The 26,137-nt window shown below is 36.4% G+C and overlaps 1 protein-coding gene and 1 long non-coding RNA gene across 4 annotated transcripts in view; one reads left to right on the top strand and one right to left on the bottom strand.

The window, feature by feature from the left end:
- LOC125236383 (hsp70-binding protein 1-like) overlaps positions 1-25,917 on the bottom strand; it is a 35,185-nt gene extending 9,268 nt beyond the window's left edge. Inside the window, exons 1-3 of one of the 3 annotated variants that reach the window (XM_048143165.1) lie at positions 25,661-25,917; positions 271-391; positions 87-167 (exon numbers count right to left, since the gene is read on the bottom strand). In XM_048143165.1, the coding sequence (XP_047999122.1) occupies positions 87-167; positions 271-391; positions 25,661-25,917 (459 nt within the window). Of the gene's footprint in view, positions 1-86; positions 168-270; positions 392-5,628; positions 5,648-6,541; positions 6,561-25,660 lie in introns of those variants that run through there. The other 2 variants (XM_048143166.1, XM_048143167.1) reach the window with 2 other exon arrangements.
- On the top strand, positions 3,285-6,016 carry LOC125236385. The gene is made up of 2 exons (XR_007178203.1): positions 3,285-4,526; positions 5,649-6,016. It is a non-coding gene; the product is annotated as an uncharacterized LOC125236385 (long non-coding RNA).
- Positions 25,918-26,137: the final 220 nt, after the last annotated feature.

Below are 26,137 nucleotides of genomic sequence, written 5' to 3'. Positions count from 1 at the left end.
GCTTCAGAAATTAAAAAACCCGCGCACAGTTTTCAAAACAAAATTCTAAAGCATGTTGTATAACTATAATAACATTAGTAACTTGCCTCTTCATCCATAGGACCTAGCTCTGAATTCCCCGGAGCATCTTCAGCCTTGGTTGCTTCCATAGCAAACCTAAGGAGACCCTGAAATAATCATTAAACATATTATTACACAGCCAGAATCGTGCCAAATTTTTAATGTTTTTTGGTGTAAAAATGAGTATTTAAACGTAATTTAAATACTTGCCTGTAAATTCCGCGGCTGCCGAGGCTGCTCTGCCATACGCTGAACATCCTCACTCCTGCTGGGAAACGTCAGGGCTCCAGCAATAGGATTGTTACCACCAGGATTATTCGATGCCATGTTTCTAATGAAAACAATTTATTTGAGGTTAACAAGACAAATTTTGCACACTACTGTGACACTGGTTGAATATGGATATTAGCGTGGGTATATATCGTTTGGAACGATTCACAAAAGCTGATGTAAATTCTAGAAATTGTTGTGTTCTTTGAGGTTCTCGAAGAAACACCGACAACACCGTGCTTTCACAATTCTCAAAATTTAAAGTGTCAAAGTCAAAACTGAGCTGCATAGATTTAGAATTATTAAACTAGATTGTGGAATCACATTTTTTGCCATACTAAATTGAACCTTATCACTGAGATAGAAAGGTGATCGTATCAGACTAGCGAAAACGGTCCACATGAGAGGGCATTGTTTGGGCTGGTGTCCCTCTCGCACGTGTGGCCAGTGTTAATGAGGTTACCATAGTAGTAGTATTTTTATCTGTATATTACCTGACTTTATAACTTCTTATATTATTTTAGTGTTATATTCAAACTAGGGTTTCGATATATTTCAAAGAATTGGAAAATAATTATAATGTAATTATTAATTAAAAGATTTGTATAATTAAAAAATACGTTCAAATGGGTATTAGTAGATTTGGTAGTAACTTTGAAAATTGACTGGTATCCCCAATGTATGACAGTGATGACGTCACTGAATAATGTTGACATTTTTTTTTTTTTTTATTTGGTTCACCAACAACTGTTTACTCTGGCCTATGAAAAAATTGGAATTTATACAAGCAAATGGTTTACAGACTAAGTGCAAATGGTTTACAGGTAAACACAGCATGCGTTTCATACAAAGAAATACTAGAAAAGGTCCCTAAAACAATAACTTATTAAATATATAATTAAGGTAACTGATTCTTCTACAGATGATTCAGTACACTAGATGTGGATAGATAACTATGTACTTGCTGTTTAAATTTACTTAGCGAGTCAAAATGTATGTCAGTGTGATCACTACACGCATTAAGAAGCTTACAGAACCGTGGTACAGGCGAGCTGCTGCCATAAACAGTTCGTCTGAGAGGTGGACATAAAGGAGTAATGGGGTTGCGTGGAATTCGAGCCGGAGCGCGGAAAGACAATAGTTGTAATAACTCTAAACAATCTATTTTTGACCTCAACAATTTGTACAAGAAAATGGCATCCGAGATTCTAAAACGTAATTCTAAGGAGTCCATCCGAAAATGTTGTAATCTACTTTTATATGAGGGCTTTTTTTTTAAAATACCAGCAGAAAATGATATGTGACGTACGAACCGCTTTTGTACACGCTCTATCCTTAAAGAATGGGTTGCATAGTGCGGACGCCACACTACACTGCAGTATTCCATGACACTTCTCACATAGCTGTTGTATAATAATATTTTTGTTGTTCCTGATTTGAAATTTTTTCCATTTCTTATGACAAATCCTAACATTTTTGATGATTTCTTAATAATATTTTCTATGTGAGGTAAAAATGTGAGCTTTTGATCGAAAAGTACACCTAGGTCACGTATTGTGCTCACCTCCTGAATAGGTGTGTCGTTGATGTCATACTTAGAATCTATCGCGTTTCTATCATGTTTTCTAAAGAATTTTATATGCATGCACTTGTTCGCGTTTAAAAACATTTTGTTATTATGACACCATTCGACGACCCTACACAAGTCAGCTTGCAACAATTTTACATCAATATCGGAGTCGATAGTACGAACAAACTTCAAGTCATCGGCGTACATGAAAACATTCGAATGAATAATGCTATTTGGGAGGTCATTTATAAATATATTGAAAAGGACAGGGCCTAGGTGCGATCCTTGCGGGACTCCTGACGTTATGCTATAAGACGAGGATTGGAACCCATTCACTACCACCTGAAATTGCCTGTCCACCAGGTAAGATTCCAGCCATTTCAGCAAAGCACCGAACCCATATGCTGACAATTTTTTTAGCAATATTTTATGGCAAACTTTGTCGAATGCTTTGCTGAAATCAGTATAAATTACATCAGCCTGCTTACCCCCATCAATCGCCCTCACCAGTAGTTCAGTAAACAAGACCAAATTTGTTGATGTAGATCTATTACTCACAAATCCATGTTGGTAACTACTTAAATAAGTTCTAAAGTGACTCTGAATATAAGGGCACACAATGGACTCAAATATCTTCGCAAATGTAGAGAGAATAGATATCGGCCTATAGTTTGAGACTAAGTGATCCTCTCCTGATTTGAATACTGGCACAACTTTTGCCCTTTTCCATTGCTCAGGAAAACAGCCAGTTGATAACGATTTATTATAAATTAAACTCAGCGGTCTAACTAACTCTGAGGCACATGACTTAATGAAAAAGGGGGGGATTCCATCCGGTCCTGCTCCCTTATTGATATCAATTCCTTTAAGTTTTGTTAATATAGCATCATCATCAATAATAGGGGTATTAAGATTCAGACTCCAGTTTGATATTGAAATTTGTTGGTTAATGTCATACTCATTTTGGTTGTTATTATCTTTTACATAAACGCTACAGAAATACTTAGCAAACATTTCACAGATATCTGTACTATTTGTGGCAACAACTGCCCCATCCGTCATAGACAGTGGATATGCACTAGAACCCCCACGCTTAGTCTTTACATATGTCCAAAACAACTTAGGATTATCCTTTATTCTTTGTTCCGTAAGCTTAAGATAATTATTATATTTAGCAATTACTAATTTATCCAATCGTTTACTAATCAGTTTCAGCTCTAGTGCATCCATTGGATTTTTATATTTTTTGTAGCGTGTTCTAATTTTATTTTTTTCATTGGATATTCTTTGTAGACTATAGTCAAACCAAGGTGGAAATTTTTGTTTGTTTAATTTGTCAGTAAGTGCGAGAGGGACACCAGCCCAAACAATGACCTCTCATGTGGACACACTTTTTGACCTAACTACTCATTCTGGTTTAACTGTAATTCTGTGCTGAGCTGTCACTATGACAAAAAGTGATGGGTCCAAATTAAACTGGAAGATATAATTAAAAATGTTTCTTAAACATAGCTACTATAGTCTGCCAAACCAGTTTGTCACCAGAAAGAGGCGCGAAATTATTTTTTTCTATGGGACACTAAACTCTCGCTCCTACATATTCAAAATTAGTATTTTCTTGTTACGTTTGTTGTACGTTTTACGTACAAGAGACAAGAACACAAAATACAGAATGAATACGTAATATAGAACGTAGCGTATGTTCGGAAACAGGAGAGTCGTGAAATGTGTAATTCTGTGACTCTTTTGTTTCTGCACCGATCAGACTATCTATTTGCTGTCCTCATTTTGTATGTTGGTTGTGTTTCCCAATGACTGCCGCTGGGCTAGCGTTCCATGATTACGTGCAATTGTGACAATCAGCTTATTCACGCGTTACCACTATCTATAGAAAAATAAATCACCTATTAAGTAGTAGAAGCACTAATTAAGTATCAATTTCGCTCTAATTATTATATTACGTATGTAGGTACAGACAAAAAAAAAAGAAAGAGAGTTAACCAAAACTCTAACACTCAAATGAACATACAAGTAATTTTAAGAGCTAGAGGGCGGCCTATCAACTGAAGCGCCGGCAAGACGCCACGTACAGGGCGTCGCTAGATGGCGTTGCCGCAGTGATCAAAATTAAACTACTGCACTGATTGACTGATTACGATTAGACTATGGAAAGATAGGAAGGCCCACTTGCACCAACCACTTAACTCAGGGTTAGTGGGCTGTCATAGGGCCACTTGCACCAAAGAAAATGGTAACCCTCCATTTACCCGAGGGTTAACCGACCATTTTATATGGAATTTGATAGATGACAGCCCACTAACCCTGAGTTAAGAGGTTGGTAATAAGCATACTTTTTGCGTTACATTTATATTTTCTAATAAAATTCATAAAAGCACTGGATTTTACAAATCACACCGGTTTATAAAACACATCTATAATTATAATAATTATACATAATGTAATATTATCACTTATCACACTATGATCCCAAGATAATGATAACGTATCTCAGCTCTTGCAACGCTCAAAACAACCCAAGTGGCTATCACTCGATACATAACAACGCACAAATATATTTCATTTCAGTGTAAAATACTTGGAAAAAAGGTTTAGGAACTTTATATTGGTAAGTGATATTGTTGTTATTAAAGTAACATGATATTTGGCTGCGATTTGCGTCTAGAAATTCTAGTGTATACTAAATTTAGATATTAAAGTATAATGATCGTGAGTGGTCAAACCCCATAAATCGAAATTATTTTTCATTGAAATAACGTTACGGAAATTTCACATAGTTCGAATTTCAAAAACATTTTTTTTTTCAACTTATTGGGTTTGATTGACCATTCACCCCTCTAGACTGTTTCAACATCTTCGAGTTGAGCGGGGTAGATCTTTGTCTGTGTTTAAAAAGTAAGCCAAGTAGTTAAATTACCAATTTGGGTATTGTAGGTACTAGATATAATACATCAATATCTGGGCGACCGAGCTTCGCTCGGTTCTATTTTAATATATCACGTCTTTAGATTAAAAAAAACTCTTATAAATACAAAAACAAAAAAAAAAGACAAAAAACAAAACCTTAATTTCTGGCCGGGATTTGAAACCCTGACACCTACGATCTATCTGCGTACATTAGACCGACCTCGTACGACTGAGCTAAGCGGAATCGACGCACGAGCGGCGCGTTTTCCGGGATCTAAGGCTACGCTAGATCGATTTTTCACCCCCGAAAACCCCCACATAACAAATTTCAGCGAAATCGTTAGAGCGGTTTCCGAGATCGTCGGTATAATATATAAATAAATGTTATGTATTTGTCATACGAGGGAGCTATGTTGTTGTTAGTGAACTACTCATACTAGATAAAGTAGATAATATTGATAAGTTAATAGCCTTGTAGGTACACAAGCAAGCGAAAGATTCCAAATAAATATTCTCGAAAAGTGCGCGAGTGGCGACATGGCTGTTCAGCTACCTAGCCCGTCGAATCGAAAATATTGCCGGTTATAAAAATTACAGCCTGTATATACATTAAAGATGCCAATAAAAACATTTTATTTACTGAGCGCCAAATGTATCACTTAATTCATTCATAATTACATAATTAGGTGTCCCCATATAATAATTAATTTATTTATTTAAAAATTTCCATGCAATTTCGCAGCTCACTGTACAAGTACATTATATTCAATATCAACGATCATTTATGTAATTGTAAGTATAACTTTGATCCTTATGATTTCAGCAATGGCTCCCCGAGAAGAGATCATATCGCCGCCACCAGAGCGCGCCCCTATACAATCTGCCCCCCGCCCCCCAGCCCCCGGGCGATTGCAGCGCCCTCCGCAGGATCACCCCGCTGTCTACATACGACCTCCCGTCAACACCGTCAGGACCAACGTCGCTATCCGACGCTAGGTGGCACTGTTCAAATCACGACAACACAAAACAAAATAATATAGCTGTGTAAGCAATGTCACTTTCGAAAACTTGACATGATCAATTTTATTTTAAAAGTCATATTACTAATACTAATTAAGTATTTAAGATAAGGTATCTATAATATTAATTTAAGTCTATGTTGTATGTCTCAAATAAATGTTTTTCCATGAGTGTTTTTATTTACATATTAAATGACATATATGAAATATGCCATAATGTGGCATTTGTCTCTAAAAATCACAGATAAAATTAAAAGCTCTAATGTCAAATTACAATAAACATACACGCCCTAAAACGCCCAAACATAAACACCGGCGCGCTTTAATTAATTCGCATGTCATACAAAAGTAATAAAAGCGCCACCTAACGTCAGATGTGTGAAGCTGAAACTGAGAATAATGATTAGCAGAATGTTTATGTAAAAAAATACTAGATGGCGATAAGATCGTTGGTTTTTTCGGTTTTCTATTTCAGTTTTTACGAATTAATCGTGGACTGTATTTTATTTAGGGTAAGTGCCACTAATTAAGGGAAAAGACTCGAAATTATTTTAGAAAGCATAACTTTGTATCATATTACAGTGACAGCTAAGGTAAGGTAATATAATTGTTATTTTAGATAATAATTATGTATTATGACTGCAGGCAAGAGTCTGTGCAGAAAAAGAAGACTTGTAAAATGTATGGGTTCCCTTACTTTCCGATTTCCACGACTCGTCATTCCAAAGTCCAAACAGACTATGTAAGATATCTTCCCGGATTACAAGGTAAAATTAAAAACTTAAGCACAACCCTACGCTCCAACAGACATGTAAAAACAAATGTTAACAGCGCGGCAGGTGTCATTATTCCCTCATCACAATTGATTGGCAACAAATAATAAAAATAAACACGCACGGAACGGCAACGTCGCTTATCGATCGGGGAAAGCGGCAAGCGGCCCGGTCTGAACTGAGTACGTAAAGAAGGGAGTAAGCGCCATGGAGTTTACGTATACTTATAACCTATTGCACAAAGAGAGACTTGTTTCTTTGCCCAGCTAGGTTATAACTATAAAAATAGGTTTGTTACTACGCTTTTTGCCTTACAACTTAGTTGCAATTTGTAATGGGATAGAATCGTCCCACGATAAGTTTGCAACGATTTTCACACCCTCGCCAGTGCAGATGTTATTTTAAATGTCAAACTTTGATGAAATTATGACGTTTACTTAACCCTTGCAGAGGCGGGGCTATTAAAATATATGCAGACTTATCGTGGAACGATTCTAGAATGTTGTACACGACTTCAGGTACGAGTGAACGGTAGGTAAGAGTTTTAAATCTAGGTACATTTTAAATAATTAATTTAAAATTATTTTTCTCAAACATGCAATGAAATATTGTCTTTACGTTCCTTAAAATGGGCTGGGAAGTATCGCTTTTTGGGCGCAACAACTCGAGAGGACTATAAAGGGATTTCATATTATTTTTTAGGCCTAGGCCTGCAAAGTAACTTTTTTTTATAAAATATTGTCCTTTAGAGCATTTTTTTTTTATTTCATTGTATGTTTGAGAAAAGCACTATACATGCCTCGGCGTGAAAACGGATTCCCGGCCTCGTATCCCTATCCGGCCTCGCTCGCACGCTCGCTCGGCCGTATATACCCACTTGGCCGGAAATCCTCATTTTCCCGGCCTCTGATGTAATGTAAGGACACGTGAATGAAATATGTAAAGGTACAGTAGTCCATGGGCCAGCTGGTCCAATTTTGCCAAACGGTATAATTTGGGGGTACTAAGTTTCCTTTTTACAGCAGTTAGGTAGGCTTATAAGGATGTTAAAAAACCATGATTGCCATCTCAAAATGGCCGCCAATCCAAGATGGCGGATATTGAGTTTTAAAAAATCGACTATAACTCCAAAAGTATTGGTCCGATTTCATTTTTCTATTTTTTAAACGAAAGCTCTTTTTGTGTACTTAAATACTTGTCATATTCTATGTTTCGCTAAATTCAACCATTAGTTAGTAATTAACGAATAATGTAAAAAAAATATTTTTTTCTAAGACTTTCTGTCAAAAATCATGTTTCTACAAAATACCTTGCATATTCTAATAAATATTTAAATGCAGAAAAATAGTGCCATTAATCACCTTTGATTTGATATATAAAAGATACAGATTTAATTTACAAAAACACATAGAGGCTTAAATTTAAAGCTGCCTTCGTAGAAATTCACCGTTGTGCATACAGTACTAAAAGCTTCAGGTTGGAGTGCATAGAGTACTAAAAGATGTGTGCAGTTAGGCTGCATACAGTACTAAAAGATGTTGTAGAGTACAAATATGCTATTTTTAGTTTATTTTAGCAATTGTACAATTATAATAATAGTATTGAACATGATAGTATCCATGAATTTGTGGGTATTCGATAGTACCTACTAGGATAAAATTTGTTTAGATACCATATGTGCAACACACCTCAATGATGAAAATTAAGTATTTAAGTGTACTAGGTATATGACGAACATGTGTCGAGACTGTCAAGATAGAACCATTAACCTTTTGACCGCCACGGACGGTCACGGTGGTCACCGTAAATTCTTGCCAAGGACGCCAACGATACGGATGCCAAATGCAATGAAATTGGGACTCCGTAATGCCTAATTTAGCTCATATATTCGCGAATTCGCAATGCAATTCTGTTTCGATTGTGCTTGGGAGACGGAATACTCCGTCATCATCTCGCGTTTAAGGGTTAAGATCGTATTCCGGATTGAAAATCGTTCCGCATTCAAGGACTCTCAGATTTGAAAAAAAAACCTACGCACGAGCGGGTTAGTGAAGAGCACCCCCAGAATTCGGGCAAACTTTAGAAATGTTCTTTAGTACAGCATTAATAGATATTCCTTACCTATATTTTACCGATTGCTAAACAACGAAGCCGTGAAATACCGGTTGGACAAACTTTGAGACATTTATCACCGCTTAAAGTAGAGCCAAATATTATTAACATGTATTGTTGGTCATTACCGAACGAAAAATGTTAGACGTTAATAACAGACGTTTTAATTACCGTGAGTTGAATTTTCATAACAGGTGTACCAAAATGCGAATGTTTCTATGCAACCTGCTATGGAATCAGAAGAAAAGTTTGCACCCGTATCGACGAATTTCAATTATTAGAGAGGAACTCCGGGGTTATGCAATTTGGCCAAGTTTTTAAACAGGAAAGCATTTATAAAAGCCTCAATAGGGATGATAGATTATAAATGTATGCCTCAATTATCTTCGATATGCGGATAACATCGTCATCTTCAAAGAAGCACATGTTCCCCGTCAGATGCTGGAGGAACTGTATGCCGTCGGTGAGTGTTGGGTTAAAGTAGTTAAACATATGTACAAATTGAAAGTTACGGCAAGGACAGGCTTATCCAAAGCTCCATATATCAGCCTTTATAACAAGTAACAGAGGACAAGTTATCCGGAACAACCAATAAAGCTTGGGTTAAGGAATCCCATAAACGACTAACAGAGGTAAGTCATAATAACAAAATCATCCTTCAATGGACCAAAGTGGATCTCGAGGTGATGATGTGGTCTACGAGCTGGCCAGGCAGCTGGGGTCGACTGCCGATTCTCCTGATGCCCCTCAACAAGGTATGCTCAATAGGAAACTACACACAGCACACTGGCAAAACCAGATCAAATGCTGCTTTCAAACAAGCCAAGCCTAGCATCAATGGAAAACTCACAAAGACGCTGCTTCAACTAGGGAAAGTCCGCATGAGAATGGTAACCATCAATGTCAGAACAGGTCGTAGACTATTTAACAAACATATTTTCATAACAGATGCTATGAACATTCCCCTGTGACGAGGGTGCCTCTCACCTGGTGATGGAGTGAGTGGCTCTATACAGGAAAAAACATCTCGGATCCCCGAGAGACCTCTCCAAAGTTCTCCTACTCAACATTAAAGGTCTAATAGGATTTCTCGAGGAGATAAGCGGGCAGGACTAGCTAAATCCCCCACATCACGCAAAATAGGCACAAAACGTCGAGTTGTGGCGAACCATACACAATACAGAGACTTGGGTCGGCCTCGCTGCCGGCGGAGATCACAGGGAGGACTTGGATGCCTTTTCTAGGCTAAAGGACGTATTAAGGGCCAGAATACCAGTCACTGAAGACCAACATGTTTGATCAGTGTGTAACTGGGTACTTCTCACCGTGACATAAGCTTGCGAGACGTGGACACTAACAATGTACTAAATGAAGAGGCTAAAAGTTGCATATAGAGCACAACAAGTTCGGTATGTCTTTCTACGATGGAAGCGAAACGAGATGATGCTGATGCGGCGACGGGTCAGAGTTATAGAGATCGGATTGCTACTCTAAAATGGGCTTCGGCCGGGCCAGGGCACGCAAGTCGTGATTGGAGGTGGAATATGCGTGTATTGTTTTGGAAGCATAGCCCAGAAACCAGAAACAAGACCTGCCATAAAAGTTCGAAAAATTAGGAGAAAATTAATCTGTTACCTGTGATTGTCTTGAAGGCTTGATATTAGTGATATTGGCTCTACAATCTACATTAGCGGTAATAAGTAATATATTTCTGTGCGTAGGTGAATTAAGGTTTATTCGGTAGGTACCTATATCACGTTGTTTATTAGTAGTCGGATACTTATTCATAGATATGCCTTATTAATGCATTATATATATTTTATATTTTTCTTTTGGGGTGTGTTCTTCACCTTTTGTATGCAAGGATTATTTTAACTAAATATAAGTTTTCTCGAACACGGATCAGAGATCGCTTAACCTTTTAAACGCCAAATAGTGAAAAAGAATATGTCGTGCCCCGGACACCAGACAGACGTGAATAGCGATTATTTGAGCAAAATTAGGCGTTAAGAAGGCCCGCATGGGTCCCAAATGTAATTGGCAAAACTGATGGCCATGGTTAGCGTCCTTAGGAAGCATTTCCAACGACGGCAATATCCCACCATGGTGGTCAAAAGAATAATGTGATGAGATAGGAACTCAACAATGTCTAGTTTATTTATTTTGTATTATCTCGGTTGGTTGGCGCTGCATAACTAAAGAAATTTTATACATATAATCAAATATCTAAAACTGTACTTTACGTCCTATGAGTCCTATGACGTATTTTATTATACATATTCTGAAAGCTAATGGATTTCGGATACTATCATGTTTCGGATACTATCATATTCTGAAAGCTAATGGATTTCGGATACTATCATGTTCAGTTCTTTTCTTAATAAAATTGTAAGTACAATTGCAGAAATATCATATAACTATATATAATCATGTCTTTATTAGTGTTCTTTACATATCCCGCACCTTTTTTGGTCTTCTCTGTTTGGCCTAAAGGTTGACTGGTAGAGAATGCAATGTAGCATGAAGTCCGCCTTTTGTAACTGTATATTTTTACTGTGCAATAAAGTTTCAATAAATAAATAAATATACTAAAAACAGCATATTAGTAATCTACTACTTCGACCTGAAGCTTTTAGTACTGTATGCACAACGGTGAATTTCAACGAAGACAGAATTAAAATTAAGCCTCTATGTGTTTTTGTAAATTAAGTCTGTATCTTTTATACATCAAATTAAAGGTGATTAATGGCACTATTTTTCTGCATTTAAATATTTATTAAAATATGCAAGATATTTTGTAGAAACATGATTTTTGACAAAAAGTCTTAGAAAAAAAGATATTTTTTTTACATTTTTCGTTAATTACTAACTAATGGTTGAATTTATCGAAACAATGAATATGACAAGTATTTGAGTACATAAACAGAGCTTTCGTTTGAAAAAAAGAAAATTGAAATCGGACCAATACTTCTGGCGTTATGGTTGATTTTTTAAAACTCAATATCCGCCATCTTGGATTGGCGGCCATTTTGTTTAGCTACTATTTTGAGATGGCAATCATGGTTTTTTAACATCCTTTTAAGCCTACCTAACTGCTGTAAAAAGGAAACTTAGTACCCCCAAATTATACCGACTTCTTCACTGGCCCATGGACTACAGTGTACGGACAGCCGACAGGCACACAGCGTAGGCAAAATTAAAAAAAAACCTGTCACAATGATAGGGTCTTTGTCTTTACTTTACATTAATGTATAAGTCTGTTAGTTTTCGTCCATGCGTTCGTTTTCGTCGACCTCATTTAAAAGATTTGAATAAGTTGGATTGGAATGATATCTATCTTTATATTTTGTGACAATCGTCACGAGCGAGAATAAAAAAGCAATATTTTTATTTCACACAATAAAACCCATTCTGCTCACTTCAATGAGTAGGGTCACTGTGCTAGTTATCGCTCTGCGCTAGTGTTCGTCCTGATGAAGGAATATCCGTATTAATATTTAAAAAAAGTAGGTACTTTACTTACCTATTGTATTGAACCCTCATTTCCATAACAATATTATAGAAAAAAAATCCTATTTTCATATTTCAAAATAGTACGTCACTTAATAATTTATAAGCCTATTATGAATGATCTAGATTTGAGAAGGGAAAATCATCAACAGGTATCCCATGATTGTTTTACTTTAAATATTATATTTATTTACATGAACATAATTATTAAGAATGAACATAATTATAAGAAATTAAGACTAAAAAGCTAATATAAGCTTAAAAGCTAGCTAATATCTAAAATAGGTCCTTGATTGTATGATTGTGTTTGAGTCGCATTATAAGAATGAAATGGCGAATTCGAAAGTGCAGTAAAATACGCCTCGTGAGAGCTTCCTACAAAGGCACCTTCCTACGCATTATGTTTGTTTGTGAGACCGGTTTTTATAATGGAAACTGTATTAATTTCACATAATTATAATCCCACACTGGAAGATTATACCAATACCATAATCAGTGTCATATATATTGCTTGATATTACCTAGCACAATTTTATAGTGTGCTTAAGTCGTTAGTTATTGGTCATTGGAATAATTAAATTAGTAAGTTAATAAAAAAATATATGGATAATCCACGATCCACGATACGTTTGCAACGATTTTCACAGCCTCGCTAGTGCAATTGTTATTTTAAACGTCAAACTATAATGAAATTATGACATTTACTTAACCCTAGCAGAGACCAGTGGCCCATTTCTCGAAAGGTACAAGCCTTGTATTACAAGTGTGTTTCCATGACAACCCATACGATTTGACAGTTCGCGCACTTGTAATACAAGGCTTGTACCTTTCGAGAAACTGGCCCCAGGGCTATTAAAAACAGATGCAGACATATCGTGGGACGATTCTAGAACTAGATAGACATAGACATTTTATTAATAATATTATAAATATTACACGTTCATCAATAAAATTATTAAACAGCAATTAAATTAAGATTAATACAATTTCAGTCCAATTATAATTTCAAATATTTAATTGAAAGAAGCATTCATTGATTATATTACTGCAATTCATTGATTATATACCTATTCATCAGGGAATTCACGGAGTACTAGGTTCTATTGTGCATATATTTTCAAATCACTAGTGTACTTGTTTTTAACTTTTTGCAAAAAACACTGTCACCAGCTTAAAACCAGCGTCAAATGCTACAACTTTACCTACCCTGCCTAATATTGCCGGGTTGGAAAAATTGTGATTATTTACCGAATTGTCAATTTAACAATTAAGCTACTTAATAACGGCGGGTACTATCCTACCTCCCAAAAATAGATTTATTTATAACATCTATATTCTCTTTTCATCTTTATAGACATCTATTTTATGGAGTACTATTATTTTCGAGCCAACGGGCAATGTTAGGCAGGGTGGGCAAAGTTGCATCATTGTACAGCAATGTATTTCTACCTACATTTAATTTTAGATGCTGTAAATGCTATAGACAATAATTATGTTCCAAAACATAATTGCTAAGAATTTAAAGTTCAATAAGCAAAAAAAAAACTTTATTGTATACCAAATATATTGTGTTCCTGCCGGTGAGTAAGGCTGCCAGAGCTCAACGAGGGTGCGGTGTGCTGATGACGGGAGGACTTACGGAACTAACTTGTTCCGTCTATTGTCCTTTGAGTCGTCGGCAACCCGAACCCTCCTTGGAACTTGTACACTCCTTTTTGCTGTGTACTTAGGGCTGCCATCTCGAATTTCGCCAAACCCGGACAAAGATACAAAAAAACCCGGACATTTGGCGTAAATCGCAATATTCGCAATTTTTCCCCGGACGAGTCAGAATTTATTTTTAAAAAACATAACCTTCAATTTTCATCAATTTATTTTTTTTCATTTCTCACAATGTGTAATTTGGTCATTTTTCGCGAGAAGAAACACAAAAAATTTTTTTTAATACAGTTGCTCAAAAAGTGCCCGTTTTTTGGCTGTTTAGCGTGCGAGAAGTTGTATTTTTTACGAACTAGTGCGTAAAAAGTATATACGTTCCATTTTACGACTACTTACCGAGCTGTTTTCATATTAGTCTAGTTTACTAAGACAGAATAAAACTATAAACATACTATTAAGTGATTAATATTTAAAACGTTAATATTTCATATGTAATTGTTTACTTTTAGTCATACTAAACATAATTTATAAAATGGTTTATACATTGAAAAATCGGTCATAATGAGTCGTGTAAACAGAACATGATTGGAACGAAACGCGTCTTCTACTGTCAAAGTAGAGGCGTCTACCATGTTTTAACTTAATGCACGTTCAAAAAACCTCAATATGTTACGCGATTTGTCATAATTATTTTACGTTATTTGCAATACGTCGGGGCATAAATGGATCGATTAAATTAAAATGTAGTTGTACATTAAACAATCGTCCCAAATCGTAAATGTTTATGTTTTTATGGCACCCAATGAAATAAATTATGTTAGATGAATAGCAAACTCGAAAATATGCACGCAAGTTTAAAAGCTTCAAAAATACGCCTTTGAATTGTCAAATAATCCGTCAATGTCCATGGGAAAATTGATAGTTCGGATTGTTTTATTTCGTTGTAAGTAAGTAGTAGTGTTTTTTCGCAACTGTATTAAAAAACGTCGTTCGTCACACGTGCGAGAATGTCATTCTTACGTAATGACATACTTCTCGCACTTATAACGAAATGTACTATTTTAAGGTAGGTAAATTTTATGTTTTTCCTACTCAGAATGACAAGCCCTTTCGATCTAGGACAAAAAACAAAAAAGTGGTCACAAAAATTTCTATTATTTTGCATACTTTCCACTTTGTAACCGCTGTACAGTGTTTGAAAAACGGTAACGAAGTGAAAAAATTTAGGACGCTTTTTTTTACCTAGTAGGACTGAAAGGGCTCGTGATTCTGAGTAGAAAAAACATTAAATTTACCTATTTTACAAAAAAAAGTTTTTGAATCTCATTTCGCGAAAATGCCTATTTGCAATAAACAATAACAATAACAAAACAATTTTTCTTGATCAAAACAAATTTAATTTGTCTTTTTTTTAAGGTTACTAAGTTACTAGGTCAAATGGGGTATCGTTAGAAAGACCTCAAATTGCACATAATTATCAAAACTATTTCTTATAATTTTTTTGTTGAAGAAAAAAGAAATCATTTTGAAGGAAAATGTTAAAAAAAATACCGTTCTTCCCCAGCCCCCCATATCTCCGAAGTTTACTAACTAAAAATTGTGAAAATTCTACGAAACATTGGCTTGATGCTAAATATTACAGGAAAAATTAAATAGAGTGTGTATCTTGGAAACTGTATTTTTGATTGACAAAAAACTTTTCAATTTTAACTTTTAATTTTACCACCCTTGCATATACCTACATATTATATTTCAAATCATATTTCAAAATTATACGAGATTTTACCTAAAACATTATCTTTCAAATAAAGTAAAAACTGTCGAAATCGGTTATCATTATAAAGAATTATCCCTGAAAAACCATCATAATATAATACAGGTTGCGCAAATTAGAGAATTCACCGAGAGATGGCACTATACTATACACAATAATGCTCATTAGTACCTATACTTCTAGCCAAGTCATTAGAGTTACATATATGAACTGAGTTTTTTTTAACCATTGAAAGTTTGTAAGAATACAGAACCCTCGGTGGGCGAGTCCAAGTCGCACTTGGCAGGTTTTTCATTATGTAAACAGATATTAGTTAATCAGTCAACTTAAATTCGCTGATAAATAAATTCAATTCCTTACGTGAAAAGTGTCCGGGTTTACCCCGGACACTTCTTGGCTCCCCGCCCGGACGTGCCCCGGACGGCCTCCAAACTAGGACAAATCCGGGGAAACCCGGACGGATGGCAGCCCTATGTGTACTTAACACAGCAAAAGGGAGTGTACAAGTTTCTAATGGGGTGGCAACGCGCATGTGACACTGTTTGAGTTGCAGGCGTCCATAGGTTACGGTGACCGCTTTACATCAGGCGGACCGTATACTTCCACCGACGTAGTATAAAAAAAAAAAAAAAACTCAAATAACGATAAAGTGATATAGGTCGCAACCATAATTATTTAATGAATGTTTCTCAATTAATATCGGCTAATTTAGATAATTTATGAGTTTCACTTCGGCTGCAATAGTTCGTTTCCGTCGTACTCGTAAAATTAATGATTGTGACATATGCTAAATGACCGTAACATTCCTAATATGTTATTTTGTATTTATTAGTCTAGCGTGTGTCCTGTGTCTGTCTAGTTGAAATAACCTAACCACAAAATTAAAAATTTGAAAAAACCCTGACCGCGACATAGTGGACCGATTTTCATGAAACATGGCTCAGAACACTCCCGACTAAATCAGCTTTCAAACATAAAATAAAACTAAATCTAAATCGGTTCATCCGTTCGGGAGCTACGTTGCCACAGACAGACACACCCACACATACAGACAGACACGTCAAACTTATAACACCTCGTCGTTTTTGCGTCGGTGGTTAAAAATAACTCATCGAATACTGTATGTGCAAAATTTTCTTATTTTGTATGCAACAGACTATACGTAGAAAATGTAAGCTGTTTTTGTTTCTAATTTAAGCTGTTCTTTTCCAGGATATTTTTTTTTACATCAGACACAACGTGCAAGCAAAATGAAACACTTATTTAAATTAAATCACTCTGAAATTAAATGAAAACAGAAAAAGGGCTGTATCATGTATACATTTTATCATGGCTTTGATTTTGTGGGTAGGTAAGGTAAGTCAACCCTAAAAGAAAAGGCATTATTGTGTATAGTTTAATACATAAAAGTTATTTATTTTAATTTTTACCGTGAAGACCAGGGGCCCATTTCTCGAAGCTACAAGGTACAATTTACAAGTGGTTGTCAATGTCTAATATGACAAGTTAGAAAGAGACTTCCGCTTGTAACTTGTAACTTTCAGTTTTGAGAAACGGGCCCCTGTTGCCTGGCTTGTAATTGTTTAGTTGTATAAGCCAGTAGTACGTGATGTGGTATTCCAATAAATGGCGGTGTGCTGGCAACATTCAGTTGCTGTCTACATGGCACCATGTGAGAGAGGTCGGAGAAATCGTACGGAGAAATACTTAGTTGTTTTATTTATTAGAGAAGTCTACCTTTGATATAATATATCAATCAAAGGAGGACAGTCCATGCATACGTTTATGTAGTAGCTACTACTTCTACGACTTACCTATAACATATTACAATGCATCATACTCAGGTAGCAACATTATAATATAATGCCCAATTTGCTTGTCTTATCAAAACTCAGGGTCACCTGAGTTTGCCTGAGCATAAAGTTTGTAAAAGATAAATAAAAATGAAAGCAGCATGGCAAATAACGACGATGGTACTATGGCAAGTATAGCTAGCTATTTATACAGGCGACGTTGCCACTCCGTGCACGCCTTTCCAAGAGAACCACAAGTATCTTGACCGCATGTAGGCGTCTTATTTGAATTTAAATTATTATAAGAGACCACTCGATCAATTTTTAAATGCATATTGAAATACAGTTTTACCTGTAGGTGTTCTAATCACGAAGATTAGTAATACGTTGATCAAGTTTTATATAAGGTTAGTTTTTTTAAAGTAAGGTTAATGCGCTAGTTTCCGTCCAGCTCCAGGTACAATGCGCTGGTTTTCGTCCACTTTCCGGAGTTCCTGACATGTAGTAGCTTAAATCAATATTGGTTTATTATTTTATAATTAACTTTTTTTTGTAATTTAATTTTTAATAAAACTTGTTTTTTTTTTATCGTATGGCATTTTAATTCAAATTAAATGATTAAGAATATTAGATGCTTAAACAAAGTTCGGTGTAATACGTATCTTTCTAGTGAGAATAGTGTATCACCACATTCACCACAGTATAATTCACGTTCCGGGGCATGTCAGTTAACTAAATAACATTTTTTTAGAATAGAATAAAATAGAAAATATTTATTTGGCATACAGATACATAATAAAAACAAGTACATAATACTTAATAACTAGTACACCAAATAGGATGCCACTCAGCGAATACCGTGTCTTATAGACGCGGCACTGGTTTTCAGGGCACCCAGAAAATTAATAACTAGGTCTTATAACTAAGCAGAACGTATGATCACTTACTTACTTAGACAAATGTTATTGATATTTCATCAGCAGTTATAATATAACCAAATTAAAGTTCACAATGGTTACGCATAACAGATAGCCATTATATCATGTTAAGTAGAAGTACACACATAGTTAAGTGTGTATGAACATGTGTGAAAAGTGTGTTCCTAAAGCATTTTATAAAGTTTTTAACAGGAAATCCTCAGACCTAAAACCCACATCAAATTTTAAAGTATTTAATAGCAATCGTTATAGAGCCAATTTTTAAAATGTGTTGCAAAAAAACCTACGCTCGCAAGAAGCTTTTTAAAGCTTTTGAAATATGTATAAAGCTTTCGAGTTGGGGTAAAAGTTTTCATTTATTACTTTTGGAGTTTTTTTACGGGAAAGCCATAAAACAACTATTGATTAATAAGTTTCGCGATAGGATATGATCGTAATGTAATGTTCAAAACTTTCTTTAGGTGTTTGCTCTTGTGAGTCTTGTGCTTATTTCTGTCAATGCGTTACATTTCGTCCACTTGCCGGAGTAGCAAGAAATAAAAAATATACTAGTTTCAAAATACCTATATTTTTCATCTAGATATACATATTATTTAGACAACGAGGATTGCAGAAAATGCTCATTTGTGCATCAAGGATTTTTTACAGAAAAATTTCGTCATATGGACTAGAGCTGGACCATAGCGGTTATAATATAAATCACTCTAAGACCAAATTAAATTATTTCATAGGAAATATTTTAATTTGTGTTTTTTAGTAGACACACTACTATTATTTAACTATAAACTGAAATAAATGTCATATACAAAGAAAAAATTACCAATAATTATTATCCAGCATCGGACACTTGGAGGCCTTGGTAATTTTTTCTTTGTATATGACATTTATTTCAGTTTATAATATAAATGTTATAATTATTGTAATAGTTGTGAAGATTCTGAGAAAAAATGCACATTAATACTAGGCAAAGCTATTTAAACCGGTTAAATACGTGCCAATAATAAATACATAATACCAAGACCGCTCGAGCTCGACTATAAAAACAACCTATAAACTTACTTAGGTTAGGCATTGTTTTCCGAAAACTCAGACTAGCGCCAAGAAAAAATCACAAACAACTTTTCGGCAGAAATATTGAAAAAGTTCCAGCTGTCAACTATTTTCTTGGATTACTTCCAGAGCCTTAATTGTATTTATATTCAAGTCTGATGAGTTTAGCTAATCTTAGTGTCTAATGACTCTAATGTAATATACTGTCCATAGTGTCCATTTACATAACTTTTTATGGTGACTGCTGTAAATATTTACCCCACCATATTTTGCTACTCTTGAGAGTTCTTTAATCTGTTGCCTTGATAACAGTGGCCAATGACTATAGGGAAGGACTAAACTATGTTAAGTATGTCACCCTACGTATAGTAAAAATGTACTACGTTACAAAACTGTAATTATATTGCTTTTTGTAGTTATTTCAATCTGAATAACGAATACTTGTTAAACAGAAACACCCTTTTTTAATCGCTATTAAACAAATGTGCTAGACTATCTATAGTAAATCGTAAGAGTATTGAAACAATTTTGATGGAAAACCGCTTATATAAAATAACTAAACCAAAATGAATATGCAAAACTAAATACGATATAGATAGATAGAGGCAGTGAACGAAATTTCGATTTCCAACATTCGCAGCTGAAAAGTTTTATCTATTTGCCTGCAAATCGTATGGAAGCCTCGAAACCTATAGCTACATCTACATGCGTAAATATATTATCCATTCTGAAAACTCGCACATACATAGCTACAGGCCCCGAGGGAGGGTGGGGAGTACTCTCCCCTCTGGGGAGAGGGGGGCGACCTTCGTGGACGCGTCACATAATTACTGCCCTACCCTGTCAGGTAGGGATTCCACACTTCACGGTGACTAAGGATATTTTAGCGAAACCCTAAAAAAGTTCTGCTTTTTTCCATAAGAAAAAGCAACATCTGCCTTTTCTAACCTCGGATGGACTCTTTCAGAGCACATATTTATTTTAAACACTCGAACGATATGTTTCGGAGAGCCTTCATCTCCATTTTCAAGTACTACTTAGTAGCTAGCAGGACATGTGAATAGTCGAGAGAGAGTTTATGACAAGAAAATATAGCGATGGGTACACGACGCGACGTCGACGCGGCGTCAGGCTTTGCCCATACAGTTGGCCCGACGCGACGCTCGCGAGACGCTAGATGTGGGGGACGGGGGACCCATAGAATAACGACAGAAATAACAGCTACCTCTATAGTCCCATTCGCTATTTTTCGATATAGGTATGTCAATTTTGGCACCATGAACTGAATCCACATAAAATAAGGGTTCCTGTTGTACCTTTTTGGTACGGAACCCTAAAAACATATATGAGACTGTCTTCCAAAGTCCCAAAGCGTGCACGCCATACTCCGCAGCGCACCCGACCTCCGTACGCGTCGATCACTCCGTAGTGAAATTGTCATTTTCGTCATTTTGACGTGTCTAGTCATTATGTTTGTTTCCGAAAAGCATGACAGTTCGATTTCCAAACTTTTCTACAAAAAAATATCACACAATAAAAATAGAGTATTTTTACTTTAAATCTTTTACTCTTTTTATGTTCACGCTTCAAATACTATTTTATTCCACATCGTGTTTTCCGGATGGTCACGCGTTGAGTTGAGTGTGAATCATAAAATATTTCATCACACAAAAATGTAACAATTCTTTATAAAGTCGATGTGCTAGTGTCCGTCCAGCGAGCGCTAGTTTTTGTCCATTGACACGAAATTTGAATATTATAACTTCGTTGCATCGCTCATACTGTAATAACAGGACATATAACTGTCCTAAATCGTGTTTTATTCAATATAAAAAGTTAAAAAAATAAAGTTAAAAAAAAAAGTCTTAAAAATATTAGTAGTAGTTATACATATTAGAAACGAAACCCCAAACTACTAACTACAGTGATATAATCCGCACATTTAGTAATAGACCATCAACAACTCAGTCACAATCATTTGGACGAAAGCCAACATTTTTGTAAAGACACTACGTGGCAAGCGTTTTCCGAATTGGAATGTTTCTGTAGGTAGCTATAACAATAACGATATTTTTCAAACCAAAATTAAATTTCCACTGCAGCACTAACATACAGTTAAAACGTGACATCCAGGAATATTTTGATCTTTTTCTTACAGTTAGCAATAGCAAAGTTTCCCGAAAGATCACAAGATTATACAGCCTGGCAAATAAGAGTACTAGTAGAAGTCAAAAACCGGCCAAGAGCGTGTCGGGCCACGCTCACTGTAGGGTTCCGTAGTTTTCCGTATTTTTCTCAAAAACTACTGAACCTATCAAGTTCAAAATAATTTTCCTAGAAAGTCTTTATAAAGGTCTACTTTTGTGATTTTTTTCATATTTTTTAAATTTATGGTTCAAAAGTTAGAGGGGGGGACGCACTTTTTTTTCCTTTAGGAGCGATTATTTCCGAAAATATTAATATTATCAAAAAACGATTTTAGGAAACCCTTGTTCATTTTTAAATACCTATCCTACAATATATCACACGTTGGGGTTGGAATGAAAAACAATATCAGCCCCCACTTTACATGTGGGGGGGGGGGGTACCCTAATAAAACATTTTTTTAATTTTTTATTTTTGCACTTTGTTGGCGTGATTGATATACATATTGGTAACAAATTTCAGCTTTCTAGTGCTAACGGTTACTGAGATTATCCGCGGACGGACGGACAGACAGACATGGCGAAACTATAAGGGTTCCTAGTTGACTACGGAACTCTAAAGATTAGCAATATCGTAGTGTTGTCCCGTTATCGTATAAGTATGAAACACACTGATATGAAAGAGACGATATAGTTACAATGTTGCCCTTTTTTCATTGCTCCTCGTTTGGCAGACTATTTTCTGTTAAAAAAAATATTTTAGGATTGGATAAGAAAAAATCCTAAACTGAATATGAAAAATTTCTGAGATAAATCTAGGCAACTATGTAGGTACCTTGTCCAGGTAGGGTCAGTCAGAAGGGCCGGCCGCGCCCTTCGCATACCATAATACTCGTCATAGTAATATGTACCTACCTCCCTACATTTTCTCGTCCGTCGCGCACTGGGCTATTTTTACGTAGTAATAGGTATTTCCTGCAATTTTAGTCCCCCAACCCTCCGCAGTAGGTACTTTGAAGGGTTTCGTCCCTTTTAATGAATATGCTGTACCGTCTACTTATTATTTGCGATATTATAGACATTTTGGCAGAAATATCGGAGCTGCGAAGGTGCTCATAGATATCTAACCATATCGGCTTAAAATATATTTTGAAATTTACCGTTTAACTACTTAAGATCTGAACGAAAACTAAAGCATGGTCGGTAACCAGCACACTTACCCTATTTAGTTTTCGGTCTGTGGATGTCTACTCATCAGTGTTCAAAATTTCAACCAGCCAAAGTACCTACAACTATATCATACTAGCTTTTTCCCGCAGCTTCGCTCGCGTTAAATTCGAAAATTGCGGAATGCTCCATACAAACTTCCACCCCCTATTCTTGGGAAGTGGGGGGTTAGAAGGAGACAAACAGTAGCCTATGTCACTCTCCATCCCTTCAACTATCTCCACTTAAAAATCCACGTCCATACGTCGTCGCTCCGTTTTGCCGTGAAGGACGGACAAACAAACAGACACACACACTTTCCCACTTATAATATTAGTATGGATGATATGACAAATGACTGTCAGTAGATTTATGAATGTAAGCTTTGTAAGGCAGCGTTCCCACTTATGCGTCGCGTGTCTCGGGGCGCGCAAAGGGCGTCCGCGCCACGCCACCTGAGTGTAATTCAAAAAGCGTCTCCTCAGTACATTTTGTATAGGAAGGACGTAAGGCGCGCCGCCAAGCGGCGCGGCGCGCGCCCCGCCGCCGCCACGCCACCTGGGGCGCGTCTTACGTCTTTCCTATACAAAATGTACTGAGGAGGCGTTTTTTGAATTACACTGAAGCGGCGTGGCGCGGACGCCCGTTGCGCGCCCCGAGACACGCGACGCTCTGGTGAAAATGAAAAATGAAATGAAAATGAAATATTTATTTTTCAAGTAGGCATATTACAATGCGCATATGAACGTCAAATAAAGCTACGCCGGCTCTAACCCTACGCCTCAGCCTCGAGAAGATTTCAGTCCCCCCTCAGTTGGGAGGGGGGTATCCACTATGGGACCGGCAAGAAACTCGGCGGGCAACTTCTTTTCAAAACATTACATCTTATAATTAACATGCATTAAATAACAACATACAATTTAACATGCAAAAGTATTCATCAAAGAATATGAACAGACTAGGTACTCTATGGAAATCAATTTCAATAAATTATATTATTGCTTAATAATACGTCGTTCTTCTTCAGAGAAAACATATCAAATTGTCATAGAAGAAAAAGATAATATGAATCTCAATATCATTAAATATGTAATTTACCTACACAACATAAAATATAAAATATTTGATGTGCTTTCTTATCTGAACTGTGTCCTCTATACATAATACAATTATTTTAATTGCTATTCGTTTTTTGTAGTTTCTGGTTCGGGCCATGCATGTTTGTCTGTCAAATAGTCCTCGACTCTGTAATAAGCCTTTAACATCAATGATTTTTTTAAGTAGTTCTTAAGAGCTGGGAGGGGTAATCTCAAAGCAGTGTCAGGTAACTTATTATAAAAATGAATGCATTGCCCAACAAATGACTTCTGTAGGTACTTTACGGACACGAAACTTCTTTATGTCAAGCTTATTTTTGTTTCTAGTGTTATAATTATGGATATCAGAATTCTTAGTGAAACAGTCTAAATTCTTAACAACATAAATTATACTATCATAAATGTATTGGGAAGCTACAGTTAAGATATTAATTTCTTTGAAGAGTTCTCTTACTGATTCACGTGTTCCTAAGTTGTAAATAGAACGAATGGCTCTCTTTTGTAATACAAAGATAGTCTGTATGTCAGCTGCTTTGCCCCAAACCAGAATACCGTATGACATTACACTGTGAAAATAACTATGATACACTAGGCGAGCTGTCTCAACATTAGTCCGAGGTGTGGCCGGTCACTAAGGCTTAGCATAAACACAAGCATTTTCTTTCATTCTACATAAATACATGATATAAGTATACACATTTTGTTGCATATGATTTAAAAAAAAAAATTCAAATAGGAAATATTAAAAGAATAGGCAATGTGGCAAAAAGGACTTTTAATAAAATTTCGTGAAATGGACGAAAACTAGCGCTGGACGTAAACTAGCACACTAACCCTAAAAAACTAAAGTAAGCATTTCCTCTCATTCTAGGTACTTTTATATCCCGTAGTGCAGGAGTTCCGCAGCTTGCCAAGTCAAGACACATTTTAATTCGAATGCGGCCGATAGTAATCGTGACCGAGGCAATTTCTAAATTTCGTGCCAAACTTCCAACGCACAGAATACCTACCTATCTACCGAATAATGTATTACCTACCTACGCTGCGCTGGGCACAACTAAGGTGCAAAACAGGTTTCATGCAACTGGGACTGAGGTCCGAGGACTCCGAAGGCACGGACCACCTGGCTTTGCAAGTATTACAGTGTAATAGGAAGGTAAAAACCTAAAATAATAAGCGCAATACTCTGGATTGCAACAGCAATAAGTTTCCTTATGAAGTATTTTTATTGTTATGTCAAACACTTCAACGATACAAACAAGTAAGGTGTACCTAACGGAATTATGCTCTGCCAGGCATTTTTATCGGCAAGTTCCAACGTAATTTTGCCTCAAAGTGCAATTTTTCATAAAAATTCCACGCGTGAAATGAAAACGACACCGTAGGGAAGGCCGGATTCGTACGCCACACGATTTTAGCATAGTTCGCGATTCTGCCAACTATGTGGGTTAGGGCAATGCGCATATATGTCTAGATAGCTACTATAGCTAGGATCTCTATATCTATACCAGAGTCAGGTATCAAAAGGCCCACGAGGGATTTCGCCCGTCCCAGCACTTTCGTAATCCGTGGAACGTGGTACCGAATGCCTGGGCGAGCTCGCAACGTTGCGCGTCGACCTCGCTATCGCCACCCGCGGTGACGCGATCTGAAAGGTCACCAGCCGCGGCGTCCACCGTCCGCTAATGTCTTCGTTTGGCTAAACAATCGCAGTTTCATAAAATTTTATTTTATCCCATAGTTAAAAAAAATAATCTTACGACGTGGCGTCTTGTGTGTCTTCTGTCCCACTCGCTTCCGTCTCGCTCGGCCCCTCCCCCCGACGGCCGCGCCGCCTGGCGGTCGCGCCGCGCAACACGATCGTCTCTACGGCGTTGCCACTCCGTATAATTTCGCTCGACGTAAATTTCATACTAAACAGTTCAATGGACTTTCTGAAAACTAAAAACGTGTCAGTATACGTAAAACGGCATGTGTTAACTAGGAAATCGTCGTAAGTGTTGTTTAAAGCGTTCATTTGCGTTATTTTGTGTGTTTTCTAAGTGCGAAGTTCCGTTGTCGTGTCTTGTGTGGTGTCGCGATCTGCTTGGAGCCACCACGTTGGATTACAGCTAAAAAGGTACGTTTTAACCGGTTTTCCTGTACTCAAAACCCATTTGGGATATCAGAAAATTGCTTATAATAAGTGTCGCTAGTGGAAAATTGACTTAACATTTCTCAAAACTTTTACTATTTCG

This window comes from Leguminivora glycinivorella, chromosome 19 (genome assembly GCF_023078275.1).
Source record: "Leguminivora glycinivorella isolate SPB_JAAS2020 chromosome 19, LegGlyc_1.1, whole genome shotgun sequence".
In the NCBI taxonomy this organism is placed as follows: Eukaryota; Metazoa; Arthropoda; class Insecta; order Lepidoptera; family Tortricidae; genus Leguminivora; species Leguminivora glycinivorella.
The sequence above is the reverse complement of the archived record's forward strand: the minus strand, read 5'-3'. Positions and strand labels throughout refer to the sequence as shown.